The sequence below is a fragment of the Aethina tumida genome, chromosome 2, assembly GCF_024364675.1.
Source record: "Aethina tumida isolate Nest 87 chromosome 2, icAetTumi1.1, whole genome shotgun sequence".
In the NCBI taxonomy this organism is placed as follows: domain Eukaryota; kingdom Metazoa; phylum Arthropoda; class Insecta; order Coleoptera; family Nitidulidae; genus Aethina; species Aethina tumida.
Genome location: NC_065436.1, coordinates 2,543,383 through 2,569,120, shown reverse-complemented (window position 1 = coordinate 2,569,120; position 25,738 = coordinate 2,543,383). Strand labels below are relative to the sequence as shown.

At 31.3% G+C, this 25,738-nt stretch overlaps 2 protein-coding genes across 2 annotated transcripts; one reads left to right on the top strand and one right to left on the bottom strand.

The window, feature by feature from the left end:
* Positions 1-23: 23 nt before the first annotated feature.
* Positions 24-4,313, top strand: LOC109600553 (transmembrane 9 superfamily member 3). Its single transcript, XM_020016715.2, has 7 exons — positions 24-265; positions 364-559; positions 1,540-1,895; positions 2,820-3,118; positions 3,174-3,608; positions 3,672-3,902; positions 3,957-4,313. The coding sequence occupies exons 1-7, from the start codon at positions 194-196 to the stop codon at positions 4,099-4,101; spliced, it is 1,734 nt and encodes a 577-aa protein (XP_019872274.1). The 5' UTR covers positions 24-193; the 3' UTR covers positions 4,102-4,313.
* A 2,742-nt stretch (positions 4,314-7,055) lies between these two features.
* On the bottom strand, positions 7,056-25,209 carry LOC126264489 (titin homolog). The gene is made up of 3 exons (XM_049962690.1): positions 21,812-25,209; positions 8,612-8,923; positions 7,056-8,553 (listed from the first exon to the last, which is right to left on the bottom strand). Exons 1-3 carry the CDS (start codon positions 24,969-24,971, stop codon positions 8,360-8,362), a joined length of 3,666 nt encoding a protein of 1,221 aa, XP_049818647.1. The 5' UTR covers positions 24,972-25,209; the 3' UTR covers positions 7,056-8,359.
* Between the last annotated feature and the right edge of the window lie 529 nt (positions 25,210-25,738).

The following is a 25,738-nucleotide window of genomic DNA, read 5'->3' as shown; positions in this document are numbered from 1 at the left end:
CAGGATTGTTTGTTTTGGTTATCCTAGTGATTTCCGAATTTCAAAAGGAAGTTGTCATACCTGCCTGTCAAAGTTTTTCTTGTCTACGTGTAGGAATGCATAATATTTGTGTATTCCGGTGATTTATGGAGAAAAACGTGTAAATCAACGTCGCATACACAGATAAATAGTGCCGCCGTCGACCGGGTCGAAAATGCACCTCCTTGGCAAACTTTTGGTTTTATCACTTGCAATAGGGGCGTTCACAGACGAACACAACCACATAGTAAGTCCGAATGTGCCGATTTACTTTTGATTTGTATCGATTTAATATCACGCCTCGACAGTTATTAATTATTTACAATTACAACGTGTACTTTTTAGTATGATGACAATGAGGAGATCGTACTGTGGATGAACACAGTGGGGCCATACCACAACAGACAGGAGACTTATGCGTATTTTTCGTTGCCCTTTTGTGTAGGCTCTAAAGAGTCCATCAGTCACTACCATGAGACCCTCAGTGAGGCCTTGCAAGGTGTCGAACTGGAGTTTAGTGGGATTGAAATCGAATTTAAAAGTAAGTAAATGTTTTCTTATCTAACATATTTATAAATTTTTCAATGTGTGTTGCCATGTGGTTTGGGTTATCACTTTTATGGTAATTTCATGGTGTTTCAAATTGGGTCTATTGTATACAGTTGTTTATAAACTATGAAGTGATTGTTCCAATAAATATATTGCTTGTTTATAGTCAATATTTGAATAATACAAACTGTTTTTAGTTTGTTTTTTAATGTGAAAGTGTAATTTACACTTTCATTTTAAACATATCTTATCAAAATTATAGGTTGCCTAATGTTAAATGTATGTTATTACCATAAATTGTATGTATTTAATATTCACTGATACCTTTAAATCACTTTTAAAGTTCAAACCAACAATTTTTAATAATCTCGTAATTATAATGAGGAAATACTTATAAGGAGTGTTAATTATGACAATTTTTATTAGTTTCTAATAAGATATTAAACAACTATTATCTTCAGTAAGATTTAATAAGTAAATTTAGATATTTATGACCTTTTCTCATTTTATATTTTACTTATATCTTAAGTGATGATAACAAGATAAAATTTTAAATGAGAAAATTATTAATTTTTGATTATTTCTCATATTTATGTTACCCATAAAATAAACACATTAAATCCATTCAAATCCTTTAAGTGTTGATAACAATATAAAATTAAATATTATATAAATGATAATTTTTATTGTTTTTGTTTAAAAATATTATACTCAAATAATTTTTGTTTTTCGTACATTTCACTAGATATGATATTTAAATTTTCCTGGCACAATTCTTATTTACAAATAAAAAGCATTCAAGGACTCTTAACTATAAAATGCCACTAATTATAGAATACGCAATTCTGGTTGTGAAAGTCCTGCAATAAAAATTATAGGCACATCTATGAGTTTATTTTATAGTCATTTTAATGAGTACCGAAACTAATTCGTTAATTTAATACTAATTAATACGTTTTTTACTATTGTTAGATAACATGAAAAAGGGGGTGTACTGCGCCCAGAAGCTGGACGAGGAGAAATACAAGGCGTTCGTCTATGCCGTGAAGAACCACTACTGGTACCAGATGTACATTGACGATTTGCCCATCTGGGGCGTCGTGGGCGAGGTGCGCGACAACCAGTACTATATCTGGACGCACAAGAAGTTCGAGATCGGCTACAACGGCAAGCAGATCATCGACGTGAATCTGACGTCCGAGGATAAGGTGCTGCTTAAGCCTAATGTCATGCTGGAGTTCAAGTATGAGGTGATCTGGAAGCCCACCAACACCAAGTTCGAGGACAGGTTCGACAAGTATCTGGACCACAACTTCTTCCAACACAGGGTGCGTATAAAGGACGAAGTGTATTATTTTTTTAGTAACAGCAGACTATATAAAAAATATCAAATTCACTATCATAAAGTTACTCTCAATTATCGTGAACGCCTTTTAAATAATCCCTCAAGTCACAACAGTTTTTAAAGAGCTTTTAAAGCTATTCTGCTTGTAGTAGCCTTTTATTAGTTAATCAGTTACAGAAAGTAGATAAAAATAAAGTTTCTTTAACATATTTTAAATGAATTATTCTCAAGAAAGACGAATTGAATAAATGTCAACTCGCAGCAACAATTCCAACTGTTTTTAAAGGGTTTTAGAAAGTATTCTGCTGGCAGCAGTATATTAATAGTTATTGGTAATAGAAAATAAATATTCACAAGGTTTCTTCAATATCTTTTAAATGTATTATGCTCCTAGGAAAGAAATTAAATATTTATCAACTTGCAGCAGCAAATTCAACGGTTTTTAAAGAGCTTTTAAAGCTATTGTACTTGTAGTAGCCTCTTATTAGTTAAGCAGTTACAGAAAGTAGATAAAAACAAAGTTTCTTCAACATATTTTAGATGAATTATTCTCAAGGAAGACGAATTAAATAATTGTCAACTCGCATCAACAATTCCAACTGTTTTTAAAGGGTTTTAGAAAGTATTCTGCTGGTAGCAGTATATTAATAGTTATTGGTAATAGAAAATAAATATTCACAAGGTTTCTTCAATATCTTTTAAATGTATTATGCTCCTAGGAAAGAAATTAATTATTTATCAACTTGCAGCAACAAATTCAACAGTTTTTAAAGTGCTTTTAAAGCTATTCTACTTGTAGTAGTCTCTTATTAGTTTATCAGTTGAAAAGATCTTTTAAAAGAATAATGCTCATGGAAGAACAATTAAATAACATATTTTAAGTAATTTAATTTATAATATTTTTCAGATTCATTGGTTCAGCATCTTCAACAGCTTCATGATGGTAATCTTCCTCGTGGGCTTGGTGTCTATGATCTTGATGCGCACCCTGCGCAAAGACTACGCCAGATACAGCAAAGACGAAGACATCGACGACATGGAACGTGACTTGGGCGACGAGTACGGTTGGAAGCAAGTGCACGGCGACGTGTTCCGTCCCGCCTCGCAGTCCCTGGTGTTCTCCGCCTTAATAGGCGCCGGTCATCAGTTGACCACCGTCGTCTTCAGTGTCATTGTTTTCGCCATCCTGGGAGAGTTGTACACGGAGTACGTTGTTGCTGTTAATACGTTGATTATTATTAATGTTTTTGCGTGTTTACAGGCGTGGTTCAATGCTTTCGACCGCCATGTTCGTGTACGCAGTGACCTCCCCCATTAACGGCTACTTCGGCGGCTCGTTGTACGCACGTATGGGCGGCAAAGTCTGGATCAGACAGATGCTGGTGTCGGCGTTCATGATCCCCGCATTCGTGTGCGGCACCGCCTTTTGCATCAACTTCATAGCCATTTATTACCACGCGTCGCGTGCCATCCCGTTCGGCACCATGGTCGCCGTCACGTGCATCTGTCTCTTCGTCATTTTACCGCTCACGTTGGTCGGCACGGTGCTGGGCAGGAACCTGGCCGGGCAGCCGGACTATCCGTGCAGGATAAACGCGGTGCCACGTCCCATTCCCGAGAAGAAGTGGTTCATGGAGCCGGGCGTTATCATCATCCTCGGGGGGGTGTTGCCTTTCGCCAGCATTTTCATCGAGATGTGAGTTGGCCCCAGGTTAATTAATTAATTAAGCAATTTACACGTGAGGTGATTTGTTGACAGGTACTTTATCTTCACCTCGTTCTGGGCGTACAAAATCTACTACGTGTACGGGTTCATGTTGCTCGTCTTCATTATATTAATGATCGTGACGGTGTGCGTGACCATCGTGTGCACGTACTTCTTGCTAAATGCGGAGGACTACCGTTGGCAATGGACTTCGTTCCTGGCAGCCTCGTCGACGTCGGTCTACGTCTACATTTATGCCATCTACTACTTCTTCTTTAAAACCAAGTGAGTACCCTAATTGTGTCTTGTAACTTAATGTTAATTTGTTGTTTTTTGAAGGATGTACGGGCTATTCCAGACAACGTTTTACTTTGGTTACATGGCTCTGTTTAGCGGAGGCCTGGGCATTATGTGCGGCACTGTAGGTTACATCGGCACAAGTATATTCGTCAGGAAAATATACTCGACTGTTAAAATTGACTGAGGTGATTGAATGAGGGGAACAGTCTGTAAATAGTTGTGTTTATTCGTTACTACTGAGTGGACTTAACATCGTCTTAGACCTTGGGTCACGTAGGGCCGACGCGTGCCCACTGATTACTATAACTAAGTGAATGTGTTATATATATAGTGCTTTTCCATTTGTTTTCTTTGTGATTTTAATTAAATATTTAATATTAAAAATATAAAACTTTATTTATAACGTTTATGTTTTACTTACCTATCATTCCAGGCTGTTTAGGTTTTACGGACGTTACTGTAGTGACAACAAAATTATTATTTATTAGTTATTTTATACTGGAATTGTAAATTTCAGAGACTGTAGTTTAAGTTATCATGTAAATTTATTATTCAGGCGTTCTCCGAGATGTACTGACTTCCTACTGTCAGGTGAAGAGTTGCGGAACAATATTTTATTGGTATTTATGTAATTATTGTTTAGGTGATTAATAAATCCAATGAAGAGCATTGGGGTGTAATTTGAATTTAATTTACCCGTTTCCTTACCTAATTAACTTACTGAATTTCTCGTACTGATATCACAGAGCCGACTGGCGAAGACACCGACGACGACAGTCAACAGACGGCCCAAGGAATGGTCCAGTTGGGTTCAATGGGCTAATATCAGCAAAGTGAAGGCGAACTTGTTGAAACCATTGTGTTTAAAGGTATGTAATATATTGATTCATCAAGAATGTTTATGTGATGAGTACTACTTCTTACAGATAATCCAGACCGGACTCCCTAGAAAACAGGAAGCAGTACCAGTGGATCCACAAGATTCTGGAGTGAAAATACACGATGATCTAGCTGTCAGTGAGAGCGAAGATGAGGGAAGGAACGTAACTCAAGAAACAACGCAGGAAGAAGAGGAAGGAGTTTAGTTTTAATTATAGTTTAGTAACAGTTTTTTATAATTATATGATTGAATTTATAGATATATATTTGTCCGATGTAAAACTTTTGTGTATAAATGGGTATTATTTTCGTAATTCATTCACCTAAGTCATAATATCCATAATAATGTCATTTTAATAAAAAAGTTACTATGTCGCATTTTGTTATCCTAATAAAAATTGTAAATTAGTTGTTAATAAAAAACTTGTTTCAAACTTTAATTATTGCCAACCATATGTTTCAAGTGTGGCGTCATCTGCTTCAAATACGATTAACTATTACAAAACGTAATACAGGTTCCTGTTATTCATTCTGAATGAGTTCGACATATTCCGTATAGAGGGCGACGAGGCGCGTACTTGGGAATGTATTATTTCTTCAATAACTATTAGAATAAAAGAATATAATAAGGAAAAACGTCACACTTTTATATTTGGCGGGTTCGATTTATCAAACTATTAAATTATCGTTTAAATAATTAAATTATTGTACGGCTTACTAGTGACACTTAACGGATGTATTAGAAACTACTGTCATGTACATTACAGATTACACGAACTGGTACACCAATAGTTTAGTTTAGTACGGATAGAGGGCGAAAGTTATAGTTTCTGTTTAATTAATTTATAAATTTCGGAAATGTGATAATTAAAAAGAACGTTTGTATTGTAGAAATGTATTGTGTATTAATAAAGACATATTAAAATTAATTTGTTGTTTTATTTAATAATATTAACCTAATACAGAACAGGTAAGTGAAAATTTAAACAAACGATACACTTTTCTGTCATCCTGATAAAAACATAAAAAATTCGTTGAATTCTGACGGTCTGTGCTAACGAAATGTGTGGAAAAGTTAAAAATCTAAATTACGTAATAGGATAACAGAAATGAGAGGAGGTGAGTAGCTCCTAATACAAAAATGGCGGGAAAATTCAAATTTTTAAAAAAGGGCGGGAAAACTCCTGATACATTTTTGGCGGGAAAATACCTCCTCGAGCTTCTGTGATCCTGATACAAAATCGCAAAATCGCCAAAATTTCGTGAGAAATCCGAAATATCAAATTTTGTAACAGGATAACAGAAATGCGAGGAGGTGTGTTGCTCCTAATACAAAAAAGGCGGGAAAATTTAAATTTTTAAAAAATGGCGGGAAAACTCCTGATACATATTTGGCGGGAAAATACCTCCTCGGGTTTCTGTGATCCTGATACAAAATCGTGAAGTCGTAAAAATTTTGTGAGAAAACTGAAATTTTTAACTTTGTAACAGGATAACAGAAATGCGAGGAGGTGTGTTGCTCCTAATACAAAAAAGGCGGGAAAATTCAAATTTTTAAAAAAAGGCGGGACACAGATGGCGATCGGGACTTGCTAGTGACATCTGTTGCATTTATGCAGAACTACTCAGATATACATTACAGATTCCTTTATTGAACGTGTTAATACGTTAAGGTTTGTTTCTACTTTATATTCTCTAATTTAAGATTCTAATGGGGGGTTTTCAGAATTTATCAGAAATAAAATAATAGGAAAAATAAAACAAAAATTAAAGAGAATATATTTTTATTTAATAATGTCTTCATACATACATTTTTTAAAAAATTAGATAAAAGAAATTCAATATTCATATATTTTATATTTTATTACTGAATTTCTCATCAACTAAAGAAATTAGTATATGAATATATTTTAATATAATTGTATTACAGCAATTTATTAAAATATATTAAGAATATGAGCTATACTACTTGAATTGAATTTTAAAAAGTAGTACGTTAAAAAACGTTAATGAATTATTTTCTTCCTTTTGTATAAGATTTCGTATAACTAATCAATTTTACTCAATTTTTGGCTGCAACAAATGTTGTAATAGACCTAAGTTGAATGATATGGATGATGTGTCATGCACAGAAAAATTTCTTGTCTGTCTTTTGAGTTATTAATCATCAAAATCGACTTATAAATAAAAAAGTTATGGGGATATTTCCATATTAAACAGGCTTACCTAAAATTTCACCCACTAAATCAATAAAAGTCATTACAGTTTTATGGTTTTTATTTTGTAAAAAATGCGGCGCATAACACCGCCAGAAAATAATATGTTTTTTCTGGATTAAATTAGAACATAGCACTTAAAAATATGTGTAATAAACTAATCCTTAAATAATACATATCAATACTAAGAAGTTATAAATAAATTATATATGTTTTCAATAAGAATGACAAAAAGGCACATGTATTTTGCTACAGTTCAAGGCACTCTTTAATTTGTTCTATGTATCACAATAAAACAAAACCCTCGTTCCAAACCTAAATATGACCATTGTGATTTTCTACATACACGTACGTTTTATTGCTCGAACAAAAATAGCCACTCCGAGAATTTAGACGGGACAAAACTAACAATTAATATTCAACAACCTAAACTGATTTCTTCAGTTCAATAATATCCAATTATTTAATTAACAAAATACATATGAGCACCTTCCATGAGTTAAATACGATCATCAGGTTTCCAATAACTGATTCTGTCTCTTTAATAAAATAGTTGGATTGGTAAATAATCTGGCAATCAGTTATTAAAGGCCTGAGCTCGGTACAGCGAGATTAACTTCAATGTGTATATTTATACAATCACTAGTTCTACATGGTAGAACAAAATCACAACAATCTATGTACATTATCCACCACTTTTAAACAAGGTTTATGTATTTGTCGCTGAGGTAAAAAAATTGCTTTTTAAGCTCGTTTATAATTGACCACTGTGTATAAAGCTTATTACATGCATGATTTGAAATTATAAAAAATTATATGTATTATTTATTGTAAGGCACAATTCTAGTGATTTTGGTAGGAAAATATATTTTATAAGTACAAAAAGTGGATATATGATAACTCTAGTTATTGCCTAACGTTATTGTCTATTGAAAAATACAAACAAAAGACGATTATTAATTTATTTACAGTTGACAATTCGTAGATTTAATAAAAATATTATTGCCCTATAAGTTGGTCATAACTATTTACTTTTAGAGCAAACAATAATCAAGGAATTGATATGTAAAAACCAGCAATCCTTGTTCTTGTATCGTCGAATAAAAATATACTACTTGTACTTACTTTTATAAATGTAAATAATAAGTTGATGCTAAAAATATTAAGCAAAGATAGTCCACACAAAAAATAATATAAAATGTATAATGGTTTACACGTTTTAAACTACAGTCTCACATTCAGTTCGTTGATAAATTGTGAGAACTTTCGTAAAGTTTTACAATCCAGCTCCGGAGTCAAAAATAAAAGATCAAGTCTTACTCAATTGTCAAAAATTTTAAGATCGCCCTAACTGTTGGCAGCGACCGCCTCTTGAGCTGGAGCAGCCTGAACTGGTTCCGTCGGTAACTTATCCTTGTGGGCCTTCTTAATGTGCTTGTCCATCTGGATCTGCCTGATGAAACCCTTCTCGCAGTAGGAGCACTTGAACGGCTTCGTCACTGAGTGCGTGAGCAAGTGTCTGTTCAGTACGTCGTTCCTTCCTGCAAACAAATCAGTATTTAATTGTGAGTTTAACTATCGTGGGTGTGGGTAACGCACCGAAGTTCTTGTTGCATATCTCGCACTGGAACGGCTTGAGGTTGAGGTGGGTGATCAGGTGCTTGCTCAGGTTGTACGACTGCTGGAACCGCTTGTGGCATATGTTGCACACGCTGGGCTTCTCGCCGGTGTGCACGCGCATGTGCCGCTCCATGTCGCACAGTTTGCCGAACTCCTTGGCGCACATGTCGCACCTGAACTTCTTGTCGACCGCCTTCGCCTTCTTCAGCACGTGGATCGGCTCGTGCTTCTCCAGCTCCTCCTTCGTTTGGAAGCCCTTGTGGCACTTTTTGCACATGTAAGGTTCTTTGCCTATAAACATAAATAAATATATTAAGAAAATTATTAACATTTTGATTATGACAAATGATAAACAACTTTTTATTATTCATTTATACGAATTAATCATGAATTACAGAAAATATTTTATTTGAGTTTGTCAGTCACAATCATTGTAACCATTTATTATTTAAATTAAACAAATATAAACTAAAAAATTGAATATTTTTAATTATAAACTTTTATAAAATTGGATGATAATATCCAAAAATACCAGAAACAATGAATAAATTAGTTAATTTGGAACCAGCAATATTTTATTTGAGTTTGTCAGTTTAAATTAATTGTAATTAAAAATGTTTGGCATTAAAATACATGATTTAATTATAAATTATGATATTTTTCTTATAAATACTTATAAATATTGATGATAATATCCAATTGTCACAGAAATAGTAAATAATTTACTAATTTAACAGTCTTTTATTTGAGTTTGTCAGTCACAATCAATGTAACCATTTATTATTTAAATTAAACAAATATAAAATAAAAAATTGAATATTTTTACTTATAAACTTTCATAAAATTGGATGATAATATCCAAAAATACCAGAAACAATGAATAAATTAGTAATTTGGAACTAACAATACTTTATTTGAGTTTGTCAGTTTAAATTAATGGTAATTAAAAATGTTTGGTATTAAAATACATGATTTAAATATAAATTATGAAATTTTTCTTATAAATTCTTATAAATATTGATGATAATAACCAATTATCACAGGAATAGTAAATAATTTATTAATTTAACAATCTTTTATTTGAGTTTGTCAGTGACAATCATTGTAACCATTTATTATTTAAATTAAACAAAATATAAAATAAAAAATTGAATATTTTTACTTATAAACTTTTATAAAAATGGATGATAATATCCAAAAAAACCAGAAATAATAAATAAATTAGTAATTTGGAACTAGCAATACTTTATTTGAGTTTGTCAGCTTAAATTAATGGTAATTAAAAATGTTTGGTATTAAAAAACATGATTTAAATATAAATTATGAAATGTTTCTTATAATTTCTTATAAATATTGATGATAATATCCAATTATCACAGGAATGGTAAATAATTTACTAATTTAACAATCCTTTATTTGAATTTGTCAGTCACAATCAATGTAACCATTTATTATTTAAATTAAACAAATATAAAATAAAAAATTGAATATTTTTGCTTATAAACTTTCATAAAATTGGATGATAATATCCAAAAAGTCAGAAACAATGAATAAATTAGTAATTTGGAACTAGCAATATTTTATTTGAGTTTGTCAGTTTAAATTAATTGTAATTAAAAATGTTTGGCATTAAAATACATGATTTAATTATAAATTATGATATTTTTCTTATAAATATTTATAAATATTGATGATAATATCCAATTATCACAGGAATGGTAAATAATTTACTAATTTAACAATCTTTTATTTGAGTTTGTCAGTCACAATCATTGTAACCATTTATTATTTAAATTAAACAAAATATAAAATAAAAAATTGAATATTTTTACTTATAAACTTTTATAAAAATGGATGATAATATCCAAAAATACAAGAAATAATGAATAAATTAGTGATTTGGAACTAACAATACTTTATTTGAGTTTGTCAGTTTAAATTAATTGTAATTAAAAATGTTTGGTATTAAAATACATGATTTAAATATAAATTATAAAATTTTTCTTATAAATTCTTATAAATATTGATGATAATATCCAATTATCACAGGAATAGTAAATAATTTACTAATTTAACAATCTTTTATTTGAGTTTGTCAGTCACAATCAATGTAACCATTTATTATTTAAATTAAACAAATATAAAATAAAAAATTGAATATTTTTACTTATAAACTTTCATAAAATTGGATGATAATATCCAAAAATACCAGAAACAATGAATAAATTAGTAATTTGGAACTAGCAATATTTTATTTGAGTTTGTCAGTTTAAATTAATTGTAATTAAAAATGTTTGGCATTAAAATACATGATTTAAATATAAATTATGAAATTTTTCTTATAAATTCTTATAAATATTGATGATAATATCCAATTATCACAGGAATAGTAAATAATTTACTAATTTAACAATCTTTTATTTGACTTTGTCAGTGACAATCATTGTAACCATTTATTATTTAAATTAAACAAATATAAAATAAAAAATTGAATATTTTTACTTATAAACTTTCATAAAATTGGATGATAATATCCAAAAAGTCAGAAACAATGAATAAATTAGTAATTTGGAACTAGCAATATTTTATTTGAGTTTGTCAGTTTAAATTAACTGTAATTAAAAATGTTTGGCATTAAAATACATGATTTAATTATAAATTACGATATGTTTCTTATAAATACTTATAAATATTGATGATAATATCCAATTATCACAGGAATGGTAAATAATTTACTAATTTAACAATCTTTTATTTGAGTTTGTCAGTCACAATCATTGTAATCATTTATTATTTAAATTAAACAAATAATCAATATAAATATTGATGATAATATCCAATTATAAAAATTGGTGATTATATCTAAAATTAACAAAATTAAAAAAATATATCAATTTAAAAGTAGCAGTTCTTTATTTGAACTTGTTTCAATTAATTGAAATTATTTGTCTATAAATAAAATATTATAAATTTGATTAATAAATATATGTATTCAATAGGTCAATGAACTTTGGCAACCCTTCTCAACCCCCAAATTAATTTAACACCTCCCTCACTATTATATAATAAAATTAAAAACTGATTTAGCTACAGATAAAATCATTTAACTAAGTTACAACCAGAGACGATTAAAAATTACATAATATGTATGTAAAAAATTTAATTTTTAAAAAGAAAATTAATAATTTAGTAAGTAAAATGAACATAATCATAATGAATCGCAGTTGATCGTCCCCTCCATAAATTGCCACCCCTCAGCCTTCCACCCCAACCGTTAAAACACACGCCGACCGGCCACCCCATCCCGAAACTGGACGGGGGTGCGTGCGCAAAATCGCGCAAGTGCCACTGTGTCAGGCGCAAAATAAACAAGCGGTACGTACATATTTTCGGGATGTGCGACCGAATCGGCAGGCCGATCAATTGGTGAACAAATTTTTTTTAAACAAACCGCATGTCAAAGTGCGAAAAGGGTTGACGCGGAATCGGTGTGCGGAAGGTAAAATGTCGGACAGTATCGATTTTGAAAGTGAACGCGGCGATTCGGACGACGTATGGATGATGCCCCAGTTCTCCTGTCTGGACATCACTTTAGAAGAACACGGTACGTTGTGTTTATACGAAGAATTTTTATTATTGAACTAAATTTGGTTGAGATAAAGTTAATTGAGAGCACGTACAATCATTTATTTAAATTAAGAGGATTTTATTTTGATTATTTAAATCTGAATGGTGATTGCAAGATCAATTTTTTTCATAATAACAGAATAAAAATGTTTTCAATTTGTTTAATTCCAATATTGTAGTGTCAAAATTATTTGTATTAAACATTTGGAGTTGTGAAAGATTGTAGTAATAATTTTCTATTATTTTCATTTGTTAGCTTCACTATTATTATTATTGAATATTTTTGTTCATGAATTCTTTCAAAAATTCAGGATAATATCCAGTTATATCAGAAATAGTGAATATCTTGCCAGTTTAGTAATAAAAAGCTGTTATTGGAGCCTGTCAGGGATAATCAATTGTAATTACTTAAACTATACAAATTTAACATGGATTATTGCATATTTTTGTTCATGAATCCTTTTAAAAGTTCAGGATAATATCCAGTTATATCAGAAATAGCAAATATCTTGCCAGTTTAGTAATAAAAAGCAGTTATTGGAGTTTGTCAGGAATAATCAATTGTAATTGCCTAAACTATACAAATTTAACATGGATTATTGAATATTTTTGTTCATGAATCCTTTTAAAAGTTGAGGATAATATCCAGTTATATCAGAAATAGCAAATATCTTTCCAGTTTAGTAATAAAAAGCAGTTATTGGAGTTTGTCAGGAATAATCAATTGTAATTGCCTAAACTATACAAATTTAACATGGATTATTGAATATTTTTGTTCATGAATCCTTTTAAAAGTTCAGGATAATATCCAGTTATATCAGAAATAGCAAATATCTTGCCAGTTTAGAAATAAAAAGCAGTTATTGGAGTTTGTCTGGAATAATCAATTGTAATTGCCTGAACTATACAAATTTAACATGGATTATTGAATATTTTTATTCATGAATCCTTTTAAAAGTTCAGGATAATATCCAGTTATATCAGAAATAGCAAATATCTTGCCAGTTTAGAAATAAAAAGCAGTTATTGGAGTTTGTCAGGAATAATCAATTGTAATTGCCTAAACTATACAAATTTAACATGGATTATTGAATATTTTTGTTCATGAATCCTTTTAAAAGTTCAGGATAATATCCAGTTATATCAGAAATAGCAAATATCTTGCCAGTTTAGTAATAAAAAGCTGTTATTGCAGTTTGTCAGGGATAATCAATTGTAATTGCCTAAACTATACAAAATTAACATGGATTATTGAATATTTTTGTTCATGAATCCTTTTAAAAGTTCAGGATAATATCCAGTTATATCAGAAATAGCAAATATCTTGCCAGTTTAGAAATAAAAAGCAGTTATTGGAGTTTGTCTGGAATAATCAATTGTAATTGCCTGAACTATACAAATTTAACATGGATTATTGAATATTTTTATTCATGAATCCTTTTAAAAGTTCAGGATAATATCCAGTTATATCAGAAATAGCAAATATCTTGCCAGTTTAGTAATAAAAAGCAGTTATTGGAGTTTGTCAGGAATAATCAATTGTAATTGCCTAAACTATACAAATTTAACATGGATTATTGAATATTTTTGTTCATGAATCCTTTTAAAAGTTCAGGATAATATCCAGTTATATCAGAAATAGCAAATATCTTGCCAGTTTAGTAATAAAAAGCTGTTATTGGAGTTTGTCTGGAATAATCAATTGTAATTGCCTAAACTATACAAATTTAACATGGATTATTGAATATTTTTGTTCATGAATCCTTTTAAAAGTTGAGGATAATATCCAGTTATATCAGAAATAGCAAATATCTTGCCAGTTTAGTAATAAAAAGCAGTTATTGGAGTTTGTCAGGAATAATCAATTGTAATTGCCTAAACTATACAAATTTAACATGGATTATTGAATATTTTTGTTCATGAATCCTTTTAAAAGTTCAGGATAATATCCAGTTATATCAGAAATAGCAAATATCTTGCCAGTTTAGTAATAAAAAGCTGTTATTGGAGTTTGTCTGGAATAATCAATTGTAATTGCCTAAACTATACAAATTTAACATGGATTATTGAATATTTTTGTTCATGAATCCTTTTAAAAGTTCAGGATAATATCCAGTTATATCAGAAATAGCAAATATCTTGCCAGTTTAGTAATAAAAAGCTGTTATTGGAGTTTGTCTGGAATAATCAATTGTAATTGCCTAAACTATACAAATTTAACATGGATTATTGAATATTTTTGTTCATGAATCCTTTTAAAAGTTCAGGATAATATACAGTTATATCAGAAATAGCAAATATCTTGCCAGTTTAGTAATAAAAAGCAGTTATTGGAGTTTGTCTGGAATAATCAATTGTAATTGTCTGAACTATACAAATTTAACATGGATTATTGAATATTTTTGTTTATGAATCCTTTTAAAAGTTCAGGATAATATCCAGTTATATCAGAAATAGCAAATATCTTGCCAGTTTAGTAATAAAAAGCAGTTATTGGAGTTTGTCTGGAATAATCAATTGTAATTGGCTAAACTATACAAATTTAACATGGATTATTGAATATTTTTGTTCATGAATCCTTTTAAAAGTTCAGGATAATATCCAGTTATATCAGAAATAGCAAATATCTTGCCAGTTTAGTAATAAAAAGCAGTTATTGGAGTTTGTCAGGAATAATCAATTGTAATTGCCTAAACTATACAAATTTAACATGGATTATTGAATATTTTTGTTCATGAATCCTTTTAAAAGTTCAGGATAATATCCAGTTATATCAGAAATAGCAAATATCTTGCCAGTTTAGTAATAAAAAGCTGTTATTGGAGTTTGTCTGGAATAATCAATTGTAATTGCCTAAACTATACAAATTTAACATGGATTATTGAATATTTTTGTTCATGAATCCTTTTAAAAGTTCAGGATAATATACAGTTATATCAGAAATAGCAAATATCTTGCCAGTTTAGTAATAAAAAGCAGTTATTGGAGTTTGTCTGGAATAATCAATTGTAATTGTCTGAACTATACAAATTTAACATGGATTATTGAATATTTTTGTTTATGAATCCTTTTAAAAGTTCAGGATAATATCCAGTTATATCAGAAATAGCAAATATCTTGCCAGTTTAGTAATAAAAAGCAGTTATTGGAGTTTGTCTGGAATAATCAATTGTAATTGCCTAAACTATACAAATTTAACGTGGATTATTGAATATTTTTGTTCATGAATCCTTTTAAAAGTTCAGGATAATATCCAGTTATATCAGAAATAGCAAATATTTTGCCAGTTTAGTAATAAAAAGCAGTTATTGGAGTTTGTCAGGAATAATCAATTGTAATTGCCTAAACTATACAAATTTAACATGAATTATTGTTTTTTTTTTCATAAATTCTTCAAAAAATTGTTGCAGATGACGAAGACAACGAGGTGTTCGGCTGCAAGAAGTGCCACAAGGGCTTCCTCTCGCGCAAATCGCTCGAGACCCACGAAAAGACGCACAAACCCTCAAAGCCGAAGACGACGACGAAGAAACGGTTCAAGTGCGACCAGTGCGGCAAGGAGTTCGGCAAGTTCTGCGACCTGGAGCGGCACAACCGCGTCCACACCGGCGAGAAGCCGAGCGAGTGCACCATTTGCCACAAGCGGTTCCAGCACGCGCACAACCTGAACAAGCATCTGGTCATCCATTTGCAGGTCAAGCCGTACCACTGTCACGTGTGCAAGAAGCAGTTCGGCAGGAACGACGTGCTGGCCAGGCACATGCTCACCCACTCGGTGGACAAGCCGCACAAGTGCACGGTGTGCGACAAGGGGTTCATCAGACAGGTGCAGCTGGACCAGCATCTGACGCGACATCACAAGAAGGGCGGGAAGAAGAGTGCGAAAAGTCAATAGGGTGTATACGGGTTTTGTAATTATTTGCGATTGTGATAAATTGTTTTGGGTTTGAGTGTAACTTTCATGTAATAAATGAATGTGTGAGTAAGGTGTTGTTTTTCTTCGAAGCTCCTCCACCATTCTCTATGACAATATGGGTGCAAAATTCACTGATTCCTCTAAATTTAATTAATAAAATGAATTTTTATTATTCAATCATATAAATTGGTAATAATAACCAATTAAATCAGAAATAATGTAGTAATTACTAATCTGGAAGAGATAATCTTTAGAGAGTGTTAGTGACAATTAATTACACTAAAAACTGCCCTTTATTAAAATATATTAATTTAAAATGATTTACAGAATATTTTTACTTATAAATTCCAATAAAAATTGGTGATAATAACCAAGTAGTAAATCAGAAACAATGTACTAATTACTAATCTGGAAGTGACAATCTTCATTTAGAGGGTGTTAGTGACAATTAATTACACTAAAAACTGCCCATTATTAAAATATATTAATTTGAAATGATTTACAGAATATTTTTACTTATATATTCCAATAAAAATTGGTGAGAATAACCAATCAAATCTGAAATAATGTATTAATTACTTATCTGGAAGTGACAATCTTCATTTAGAGGGTGTTAGTGACAATTAATTACACTAAAAACTGCCCATTATTAAAATATATTATTTTGGAATGATTTACAGAATATTTTTACTTATAGATTCCAATAAATATTGGTGATAATAATCAATTAAATCAGAAATAATGTATTAAATACTAATCTGGAAGTGACAATCTTCATTTAGAGGGTGTTAGTGACAATTAATTACACTAAAAACTGCCCATTATTAAAATATATTAATTTAAAATGATTTACAGAATATTTTTGCTTATAAATTCCAATAAAAATTCGTGAGAATACTCAATTAAATCAGAAATAATGTATTAATTACTTATCTGGAAGTGACAATCTTCATTTAGAGGGTGTTAGTGACAATTAATTGCACTAAAAACTGCCCATTATTAAAATATATTAATTTAAAATGATTTACAGAATATTTTTACTTATAAATTCCAATAAAAATTGGTGATAATAACCAATTAAATCAGAAATAATGTATTAATTACTAATCTGGAAGTGACAATCTTCATTTAGAGGGTGTTAGTGACAATTAATTACACTAAAAACTGCCCATTATTAAAATATATTAATTTAAAATGATATACAGAAAATTTTTACTTATAAATTCCAATAAAAATTGGTGATAATAACCAATTAAATCAGAAATAATGTATTAATTACTAATCTGGAAGTGACAATCTTCATTTGGAGGGTGTTAGTGACAATTAATTGCACTAAAAACTGCCCATTATTAAAATATATTAATTTAAAATGATTTACAGAATATTTTTGATTATGAATTCCAATAAATATTGGTGATAATAACCAATTAAATCAGAAATAATGTATTAATTACTAATCTGGAAGTGACAATATTCATTTAGAGGGTGTTAGTGACAATTAATTACACTAAAAACTGCCCATTATTAAAATATATTAATTTGAAATGATTTACAGAATATTTTTACTTATAAATTCCAATAAAAATTGGTGATAATAACCAATTAAATCAGAAATAATGTATTATTTACTAATCTGGAAGTGACAATCTTCATTTAGAGGGTGTTAGTGACAATTAATTGCACTAAAAACTGCCCATTATTAAAATATATTAATTTAAAATGATTTACAGAATATTTTTGATTATGAATTCCAATAAATATTGATGATAATAACCAATTAAATCAAAAATAATGTATTAATTACTAATCTGGAAGTGTCAATCTCCTTTCAAGTGACAATTAATCACAATAAACGTTGTCATTATATAAAATGCATTATATAGATTCTATAAATTTTTATAAAAAATATATTGTACCAGAAACAATGAAAAAACTTACTAATTTGATAACGTCTAATTATTTTAGAGTTTGTTAGATAATTACAAAAAAAAAAACTCCCTACTACTCATTTACACCAATTTAAAATGCATTTATATAATACAATTACTAATCAAATTAAAAACATTTGTGATATACCCATTTATATCATAAATAGTGAATGTTTTGCTAATTTAGAAATAGTAATCGTTGAATAGTGTCTGTTATTGCCAATTAAGACCAATGAAAATTATTTATTATTCAATTATAGATATTTAAAATAATTTATAATAGAATATTTTAATTTATTAAATAAAAGCTTATCGGTTTCATTAATTAAATTATATGTGAATAAGTTATAAAATCTCATCAATATTATTGATAATATCCAATTATATCAAAAGTAAGGCATAAATTATTAATTTAGGGCAGAAAATAGTTTAAATCACTGTCAACCAATATATTTAGTAAAAAACCGAAAACTTCTGAATAAAGTAACCATTGCGAAAGCTTATCACATTAAGCAAACCGTAGAAATCGTGCAGTCGGACTATTTTTAGACAAACAAATGTTTATGTTCGTAATTACCACGATTAATACTAAACACGTGTCAAACACACTGTACGTTTTCCTTTGCAGGGTCCAAAATAAATTTTAAAAATCATCAAAAAATTTTTTTTAATTGTCACCGGCGCATTCACCAAATTATTCCTTAGTTAATAATAATTGGTTTAGTAGTCAAGGTTGTTTAGTTGTAATAAATCATGTGTTCCATCAGGATTAGATTGTAATATTGTAAACATAAATCTTCATATTAATCAGTCAGTGTTTATTTGTACGTTCTAAATTTAATCTAAAGTGTGTTAATTAAATTTCAATAAGTAGGGATAAGTTTTACATTAAGGTATTTGCCTAATAATATTATTTGGACATTTATTTTGGCTTTTAGGTAATGATGGAAGTTTCAATAATCAACACACACACACACAATAACAGTAAACATTCATAAAAATAAATGTATGATGTAAACTTGCAATGCGTTCAAATCTTTCACTTTGCAAGTTCCACTGACCCAGATAAAATGGCTAAACTAAATACTATAGTTACTTATAGTTGTGTGCGTCGCAACAAAACATCAAATAATAAAGAATAATATTAATATTTAATGTTGTTTGTGAAACGTATGACTATTTAATTTATTTATTTGTTGGCCGCCTATTATTGCAATATTTAATCAAAACGGAAAGAATACAAAATAAATATTTGCGGTTTCAATCTAATCTTATCGCTTAATTTTATTTTAAAGCTTTGCCAAACGTTCGAAACGTGCACGAAAATAAATCGAAGCTTTCGAGACAACTTAAATATTAAATTAACTTGCTGATTCGTCACAAATATACTACTCGTGATAAGCGTGGTGGTACCAAGAATGTTTGTGTTGTGGATTCCTCAAGGTTAATTCATCGACACCGACGATAAAATATTTTACAAAATTTGTTTTTTACAGATTATATGTACGTGATACTTAATACGTGACACGACTCAACCGGAAGTGACATTATTAACCATGTTCTTAATTTTAATTTATTAAATTTAACTCCCAATTTATTTGTACAAATTTTATTAATTTAAATTTTAAGGCTTTTTAATCTAATTATTCAATTTTATAAGTTAATTTTTAATTATTAATATTTATATATTATTTAATCCTTTTACTATTAATTTTTTAATTTTATTATAATTTTATTAACTTAATTTTAAGTTATTTTTATTTTAATTTAATTTTTTTGAGTATTTTATGCTAATTTTAATTTACACTCAATTTTTTATAATTTAACTTTATTTTAAGTGTTTTATTCTTATTATTTAAAATTGTATTATTAATTTTATCAGTTTAATTTAATTTTAAGTTATTTTTACTTAATTTTAATTTACTCATTCAATTTTTTAAAATTTTATTTAATTTTAAGCTATTTTTATTTGAATTTAATTTTTTTAGGTTTCTTATACTAATTATTTAAATTTTAACTTTTTTCTTCGAATTTTTCTATAATTAACTTATTAATTTTATTATTTTATTCTAATTTTATTAATTAAATATCTAATTTTAAGTTTTTTAATCTAATTTTTTAAAATCTAACTCTTTAACTTTTTAATTTTGTTTTATTTATTCTAATTTCTTAAATTTCCTTAATTTTAATTTATTTATTCAATTCTTTAATTTGTATTTTTCAAGTCATTTATTCTAACTTTTTTAATTTTAGATTTGAATTACTTATTCAATTTTTTTATTTAATTCAAGTTATTTATTCTAATTTTTTTATTTTGACTTTATCTTTTTAATATTTTAAATTTATTTATTAAATTTTATTAATTTAATTTGTTTTTCAAATTATTTATTTTAATTTCTTAAATTTTAACTTTTTCCTTTTAATTTTAACATTTTAAATTTATTATTTTATTCAAATTTTACTAATTATATATCTTAATTTTACGTCTTAAAATTTTTTTAACTTTAACTTCGAATTACTTATTTTATTTTTTTAAATTTTAACTTTTTCCTTTTAATTTTAAATTTTTTATACTAATTTATTAATTTAATTTGTATTTTTCAATATATTTATTCTAATATTTCAATTTTAACTCTTTAATATTAATATTTGATTCTAATTTTACTAATTAAATATCTTGATTTTAAGTGTTTTATTATAATTTTTTTAAAATTTAACTCTAACTTTTTAATTTTGATACATTTATTCATTTTTTTTAATTTAATTTGTATTTTTCAAGTTATTTATTCTAATTTTACCAATTAAATATCTTAATTATAAGTTTTTTATTTTAAATTTAATTTGTACTTTTCTAGTTTATTTAATCCAATTTTTTAAATTTTGAACTTTTGCCTCATAATATTTTAAATATAATTTTTTAATTTTACTAATTAAATATCTTAATTTTAAGTTTTTTTATTACGTTTTTTTTTTAAATTTAACTTTGACTTTTTAATTTTGATTTACTGATTCAATTTTTTTATTTATTTTGTATCTTTTAAATGATTTATTCTAATTTTTTAACTTTTAATTTAATTTTATTAAATTCATTTCTTAGTTTTAAGCTCCTTATTCCATTTTTCAAAAATTTTAGCTTTGTAATAATATAATTTTTTCGATTTATTTTAATTTAAACTATTTATTTTATATTTAACTTTTTCTTTTTAATATTTAATAATTTTTATGTTTTTTAATTTGAATAAATCAAGATTTTTGAAATATTGTAATTTTATTAATCTAATTTCTTATTTAACTTTTCAATTTTTTATATAATTTATTGCTCTTAATTTTTTGAATAAATAAATAAATAAATAAATAAATAAAGATCAATTTAAAAATCAAAAGTACCAGAATTTTATGAATATTAAAAAAAATGTTACTTCTGGTTAAGTGAATCACCACGTATATGCAAGTAAAAGTAAATTTTTGTTTTGCTGAATGATTCAAAATTCTGGCTCACACTCAGATAAGAAAATGTAAGTGCGTAATTTAGTTGGAATGTTATTCGATTTTCCTTTATTGTTAAATGATGCAAGATTCCAACCAATGAATAAAAATACTGCAATCAAACAATTAATAAATTGTTCCCTTATCTGCTACGCATTCAAGTCAATTTAATAATTAGAGATATTACAGTCATAAAATTATAAAGTGAGTTCCTTAACTTACCTTTGTGTGCCCGCAAATGTGCGTTGAAGTCCTCGATGACGCTGAAACTCTCCGAACAAGTCGGACATTCGTACGGCTTCTCCAACGCCTCGTGCGTCCTCTTGTGCTTGTTGAGCCTGTAGTAGCTGGAGCACAGTTTCAGGCACACCTTGCATTTATATATGGCCTTGTAGGCGTCGATCTTCTTGGCGGAGAACTTCATCTTGTACTCCGCATAGTCCTCGGGCAGCCACTCCTTGTTGCTCTGCGTGTCGTCGTCGTAATCGGAGTCGTCTCCGTCTCCGTCGAAGAACTGGCTGTTGGACTCCATCAGGGGGGACTTACCCACGCTGTCGCTCTTCTGGCGAGTGGTATCCACGGCGTTTTCCTTGGGGGAGGACTGGTTGTCCTGCGGTGGGCTGGGCTTGGTGAACACGGCGTCGATTTCCGCCTGCTTCTCCTGCTTTATGCGGGCTGCGGCGAACATATCCTTCAGTGACTGCTGCTTTAAAGGCGACTTCAAAGGCGATTTAACCGGGGAAGCTGGTGCCTTAATTGGTGAAGGCGCAGTCGGGGGCTCGACAGCCACTGCCACCGTCTCCGGCTGTTTCGCCGGTGTTTTATCGTTCACCAAGTCGATGAAATCGGTGATGGGTCTCGTGTCCACCAACTTTTTGCCCTTGGAGGGCCTACCCTTGGCCACCTTGGCGGTCGGTTCAGTCTTAATGTCCGGAGTGTCCCCTGGCACCTTCTTCGGTCTGCCCCTCTTCCTAGCCGAAGGCTTCTCCGAAGGTGACTCGTCGGATGAGGCGTTTTCGTGCTTTATGGACTCGTTGGACTGGTCCTGTTTCTTGGGGGACGGCGTACGTAGAACCAACAGCTCCTCAGCTTCCGACTCGTCGAATTCGTACAAATCCTTCTTGGTGCCCTGTTCCGGCTCTTGCGGCTTGTCCTGCATCATTATGGGCTTGACCCTGGCCACCTTGGAACTGTCGTCTTTGACCTCAGTTTTTTCAGTCTTGTCGTCGCCGACGATTTCGATTTCCGGCGACTTGTCCACGTTTTCGTCCACCACCAACACTTTACTTGCGGCCTTTTGTTTGAGACTTTTCCTTTTGTTTTTGTTGCTTGGTTCCTGTTGGCTCTCGCCCGTTGGGTTGGACCTGGTGACCCGGGAAGCCTTTTTCGACTTGGCGTCTTGTTCCAGGTCTGCCACTTTGGCCACGATGGAGTTAATACGTCCGGTGGTTTCCTCAACATCTTTGCTGATGCTTTCAACGGCTTCATCATCCACAGTAACCTCAGGCAGAGACTGGATAACAGGTTTATCTTCAGGCTCCGACGATTCCGGAGGCTCAACTTGTTTCTCCATCTTATTGTCGTCCTCGTCGGGACACTCGTCCTTGGGCTGCACTTCAGACAGCTTGAACGACTTCCTGCCCCGCTTTTTCTGCACACTCAACGGCTTGGAGTTGTCGTTGACGTCGGGGATTTGTTTGGGCACATCAGTTTCGGGATTTAATTTAGCGTTCGGGTTTAAGGACCTCCTTTTGGCCCTATTGTTTGAGTCGGACGTCTCTAGTACACAATCAGACTTCAGTGACTGTCTTGTGAGGCGTCGTCCAGCACTTTCATCCCGCTGAGGAGACCCGATTGACTTCCTCAACACTTTCTGGGGTCTTACTTCTTCACCTTCAGTTTTCAACTGCTTCTTCTGTGCTTTACCCGCCGGAGTTTTGTCCTCCACAGGTTTGTCCTCAACTTTAGTATCCTTGTCCAAGGATTTGGTCCTCGGAGAGGTCCTTTCTTTCTGTTTCTCCGGAACTTTGGGCGAATCATCCGGCTTTTCAGCCTTAATCCTGGGGGAAGTGCGTTCTTTGACTCTAGGAACTTTGGCGTCCTCACCCACCAAAATAACGTCGTCAGGCTTAGTCTGCACCGTCAGCGGCTCGTTCTGAGTGGCGTTCCACAATCTGGGCGAGGTGCGCTCCTTGATTTTCAAGCTTTTAGGGCTCAACTCCGTACTTACGTAGATGACGTCGTGTTCCGGCTTTTGCTGGACGACTTGGAGGGTTTTGGCCGACTCGATGGCGGAGGGGCTGGGCAACTCGTCCGGTATTATAATTATGTCCTCGGATTTGTTGTTGTTCTCCGCCTCTTCGTCCAGAGTCTCGGATTTGATTGCCAAGGCTTTGAGGTCCATGGAGGTGTTCGACTTCCTGCCTCTGGGCTTGGGCACCTTCTCCGCCTCCGCCGGCACTTTCATCAGCGTTTCTTTGGTAAGTTCGTCCAGTCTGGGCCTTTTGGGGGTCTTAGCCGGCTCAAGTTTGCCACTCCTTTCGGGCATCTTTTTGTCTTGCTTTTCGACTGGTTTGCTTTTTACTGGTTTTTTGTCGGTTGTTAATTTTTTGGCTGGCGTCACCTTTTTGCTGGTGGTTGCAAGGGTGTTATCGGATTGTTCTGGGTTTGAGTTCAACAAGGCATTCCGGCATTCAGCCTGCTTTTGCTTCATTTTGTTTATTAAAAAGTGTACTGGGTTAATTACCTCATCAATTGGCACCTCAGGGACGGGAAGATCTTTGATGACAGTCGCCAGCAACTTTTTGGGCGAGTTTATGATTTTGTAAGTTTTCTTCTTGTTGCTGAAGTTATCCTTGTCAGGGACAGCCGGTTTGGGTTGTGGTGGTGTGGGAGACCTGGACTGGCTTTGCTTTGGCTCCATCTTGGGCTTGGGCAAGTCCTTCGGTTTCTCCTTTTTGTTCACCGGCTTGTCTTTCGTGGGCTTCTTCTTTGGTGTGAGTTTGATTTTGATCAGATTCTTTTTCTTGACCGCCTCCTTGACTTTCTGCGTGTTTTTCTTGACCCTACCTTGCGCCCCTTGCTTTTTGTTGTCCGACTTTTTGATGTCGGGTTTGGTCACCACCTTAACGGTCGGCTCACTTTTGATTTTGGCGAGGGTGGCAGCGTTCACGGGCCTCAAGTTGGCCTGTTTGGAGGGCTTGACGTCGGTCCTGAATATGCTCGGCACCGGCTTCAATCGCAAAACACCCAAAAACACGCACTGGGTTATTTGTTTGTTGTCGAAATGCAGGTCGTTCTCCTTGAGGTTCCTGACGAAGTGACGGACGCTTATCGAAGATTTCCCGGTTCTCTTGTACAGTTCCGTTTTTTTCTTCGTCATGTTTTTGATATTCAGCGTCGCATTGGGCGATCCAAGCCGTGGATAATCAGCTGGGGCTTGGCGCTTTCAGGCGAACATTTTCAACGGGGCCAGGACCGCACTACGCCCGCGACCGCAACGCCCTAACATCACAACACGGCACGGGGGAGTTTTTTCGTCACACACGTGGATATTTTTAGTAATTTAACACAAACACTTGTTGCGTTCGTCCACAGAATTTGCTGATGACATAAAATAAAATAGCGTAGATGGCGCTTTGGCGGCAAGGATTTCACGGCGTTGTCGATTCGCCTACCGGCCCGGTTTTATTACCTGAGGTCGCTTAAGGATTTAGCTAATTATATTAATGTTTTCATGGCTTACAACATTAATCTTGCTTCAACTAAACAAACAATTAATTCAAAATTGTCCAAAAGTAACGAAACATTGAATTATATCATTCCGCCATTTTGTAACAATCAGCAAAGAATGTGTTAAATTTGGATGTTTTTGAACGTTTATAATCAGTTGTAGTGACTTATGGCAGTTGCAAATGATTTAACAACAACTAATAATTGATTAATTATTAAATTAAAAATGTGACGTCACAACCGGTATTGTGATCCTGTTGGTCGCAACCAGGTATGAAATGGCTCCTAACAGCAATTCCTTTATGAATAATTTGGATTTTTCAACGCCGTTGTCTTTGATACAATTCTATTTTTAGTAATATATAATAAGTAGGTTGTGGTAAAAAGCACTAATTAATTAACAACTAAATAAGTTGC

Coding starts and splice junctions, on each gene's coding strand:
- LOC109600553 (XM_020016715.2), top strand. CDS start 194: ATGCACCTCCTTGGCAAACTTTTGGTTTTATCACTTGCAATAGGGGCG. Junction 560..1,539: donor GATTGAAATCGAATTTAAAA/GTAAGTAAATGT, acceptor TACTATTGTTAG/ATAACATGAAAAAGGGGGTG. Junction 3,609..3,671: donor GCCAGCATTTTCATCGAGAT/GTGAGTTGGCCC, acceptor ATTTGTTGACAG/GTACTTTATCTTCACCTCGT.
- LOC126264489 (XM_049962690.1), bottom strand. CDS start 24,971: ATGACGAAGAAAAAAACGGAACTGTACAAGAGAACCGGGAAATCTTCG. Junction 8,924..21,811: donor ACATTTGCGGGCACACAAAG/GTAAGTTAAGGA, acceptor TTATGTTTATAG/GCAAAGAACCTTACATGTGC. Junction 8,554..8,611: donor GATATGCAACAAGAACTTCG/GTGCGTTACCCA, acceptor ATTTGTTTGCAG/GAAGGAACGACGTACTGAAC.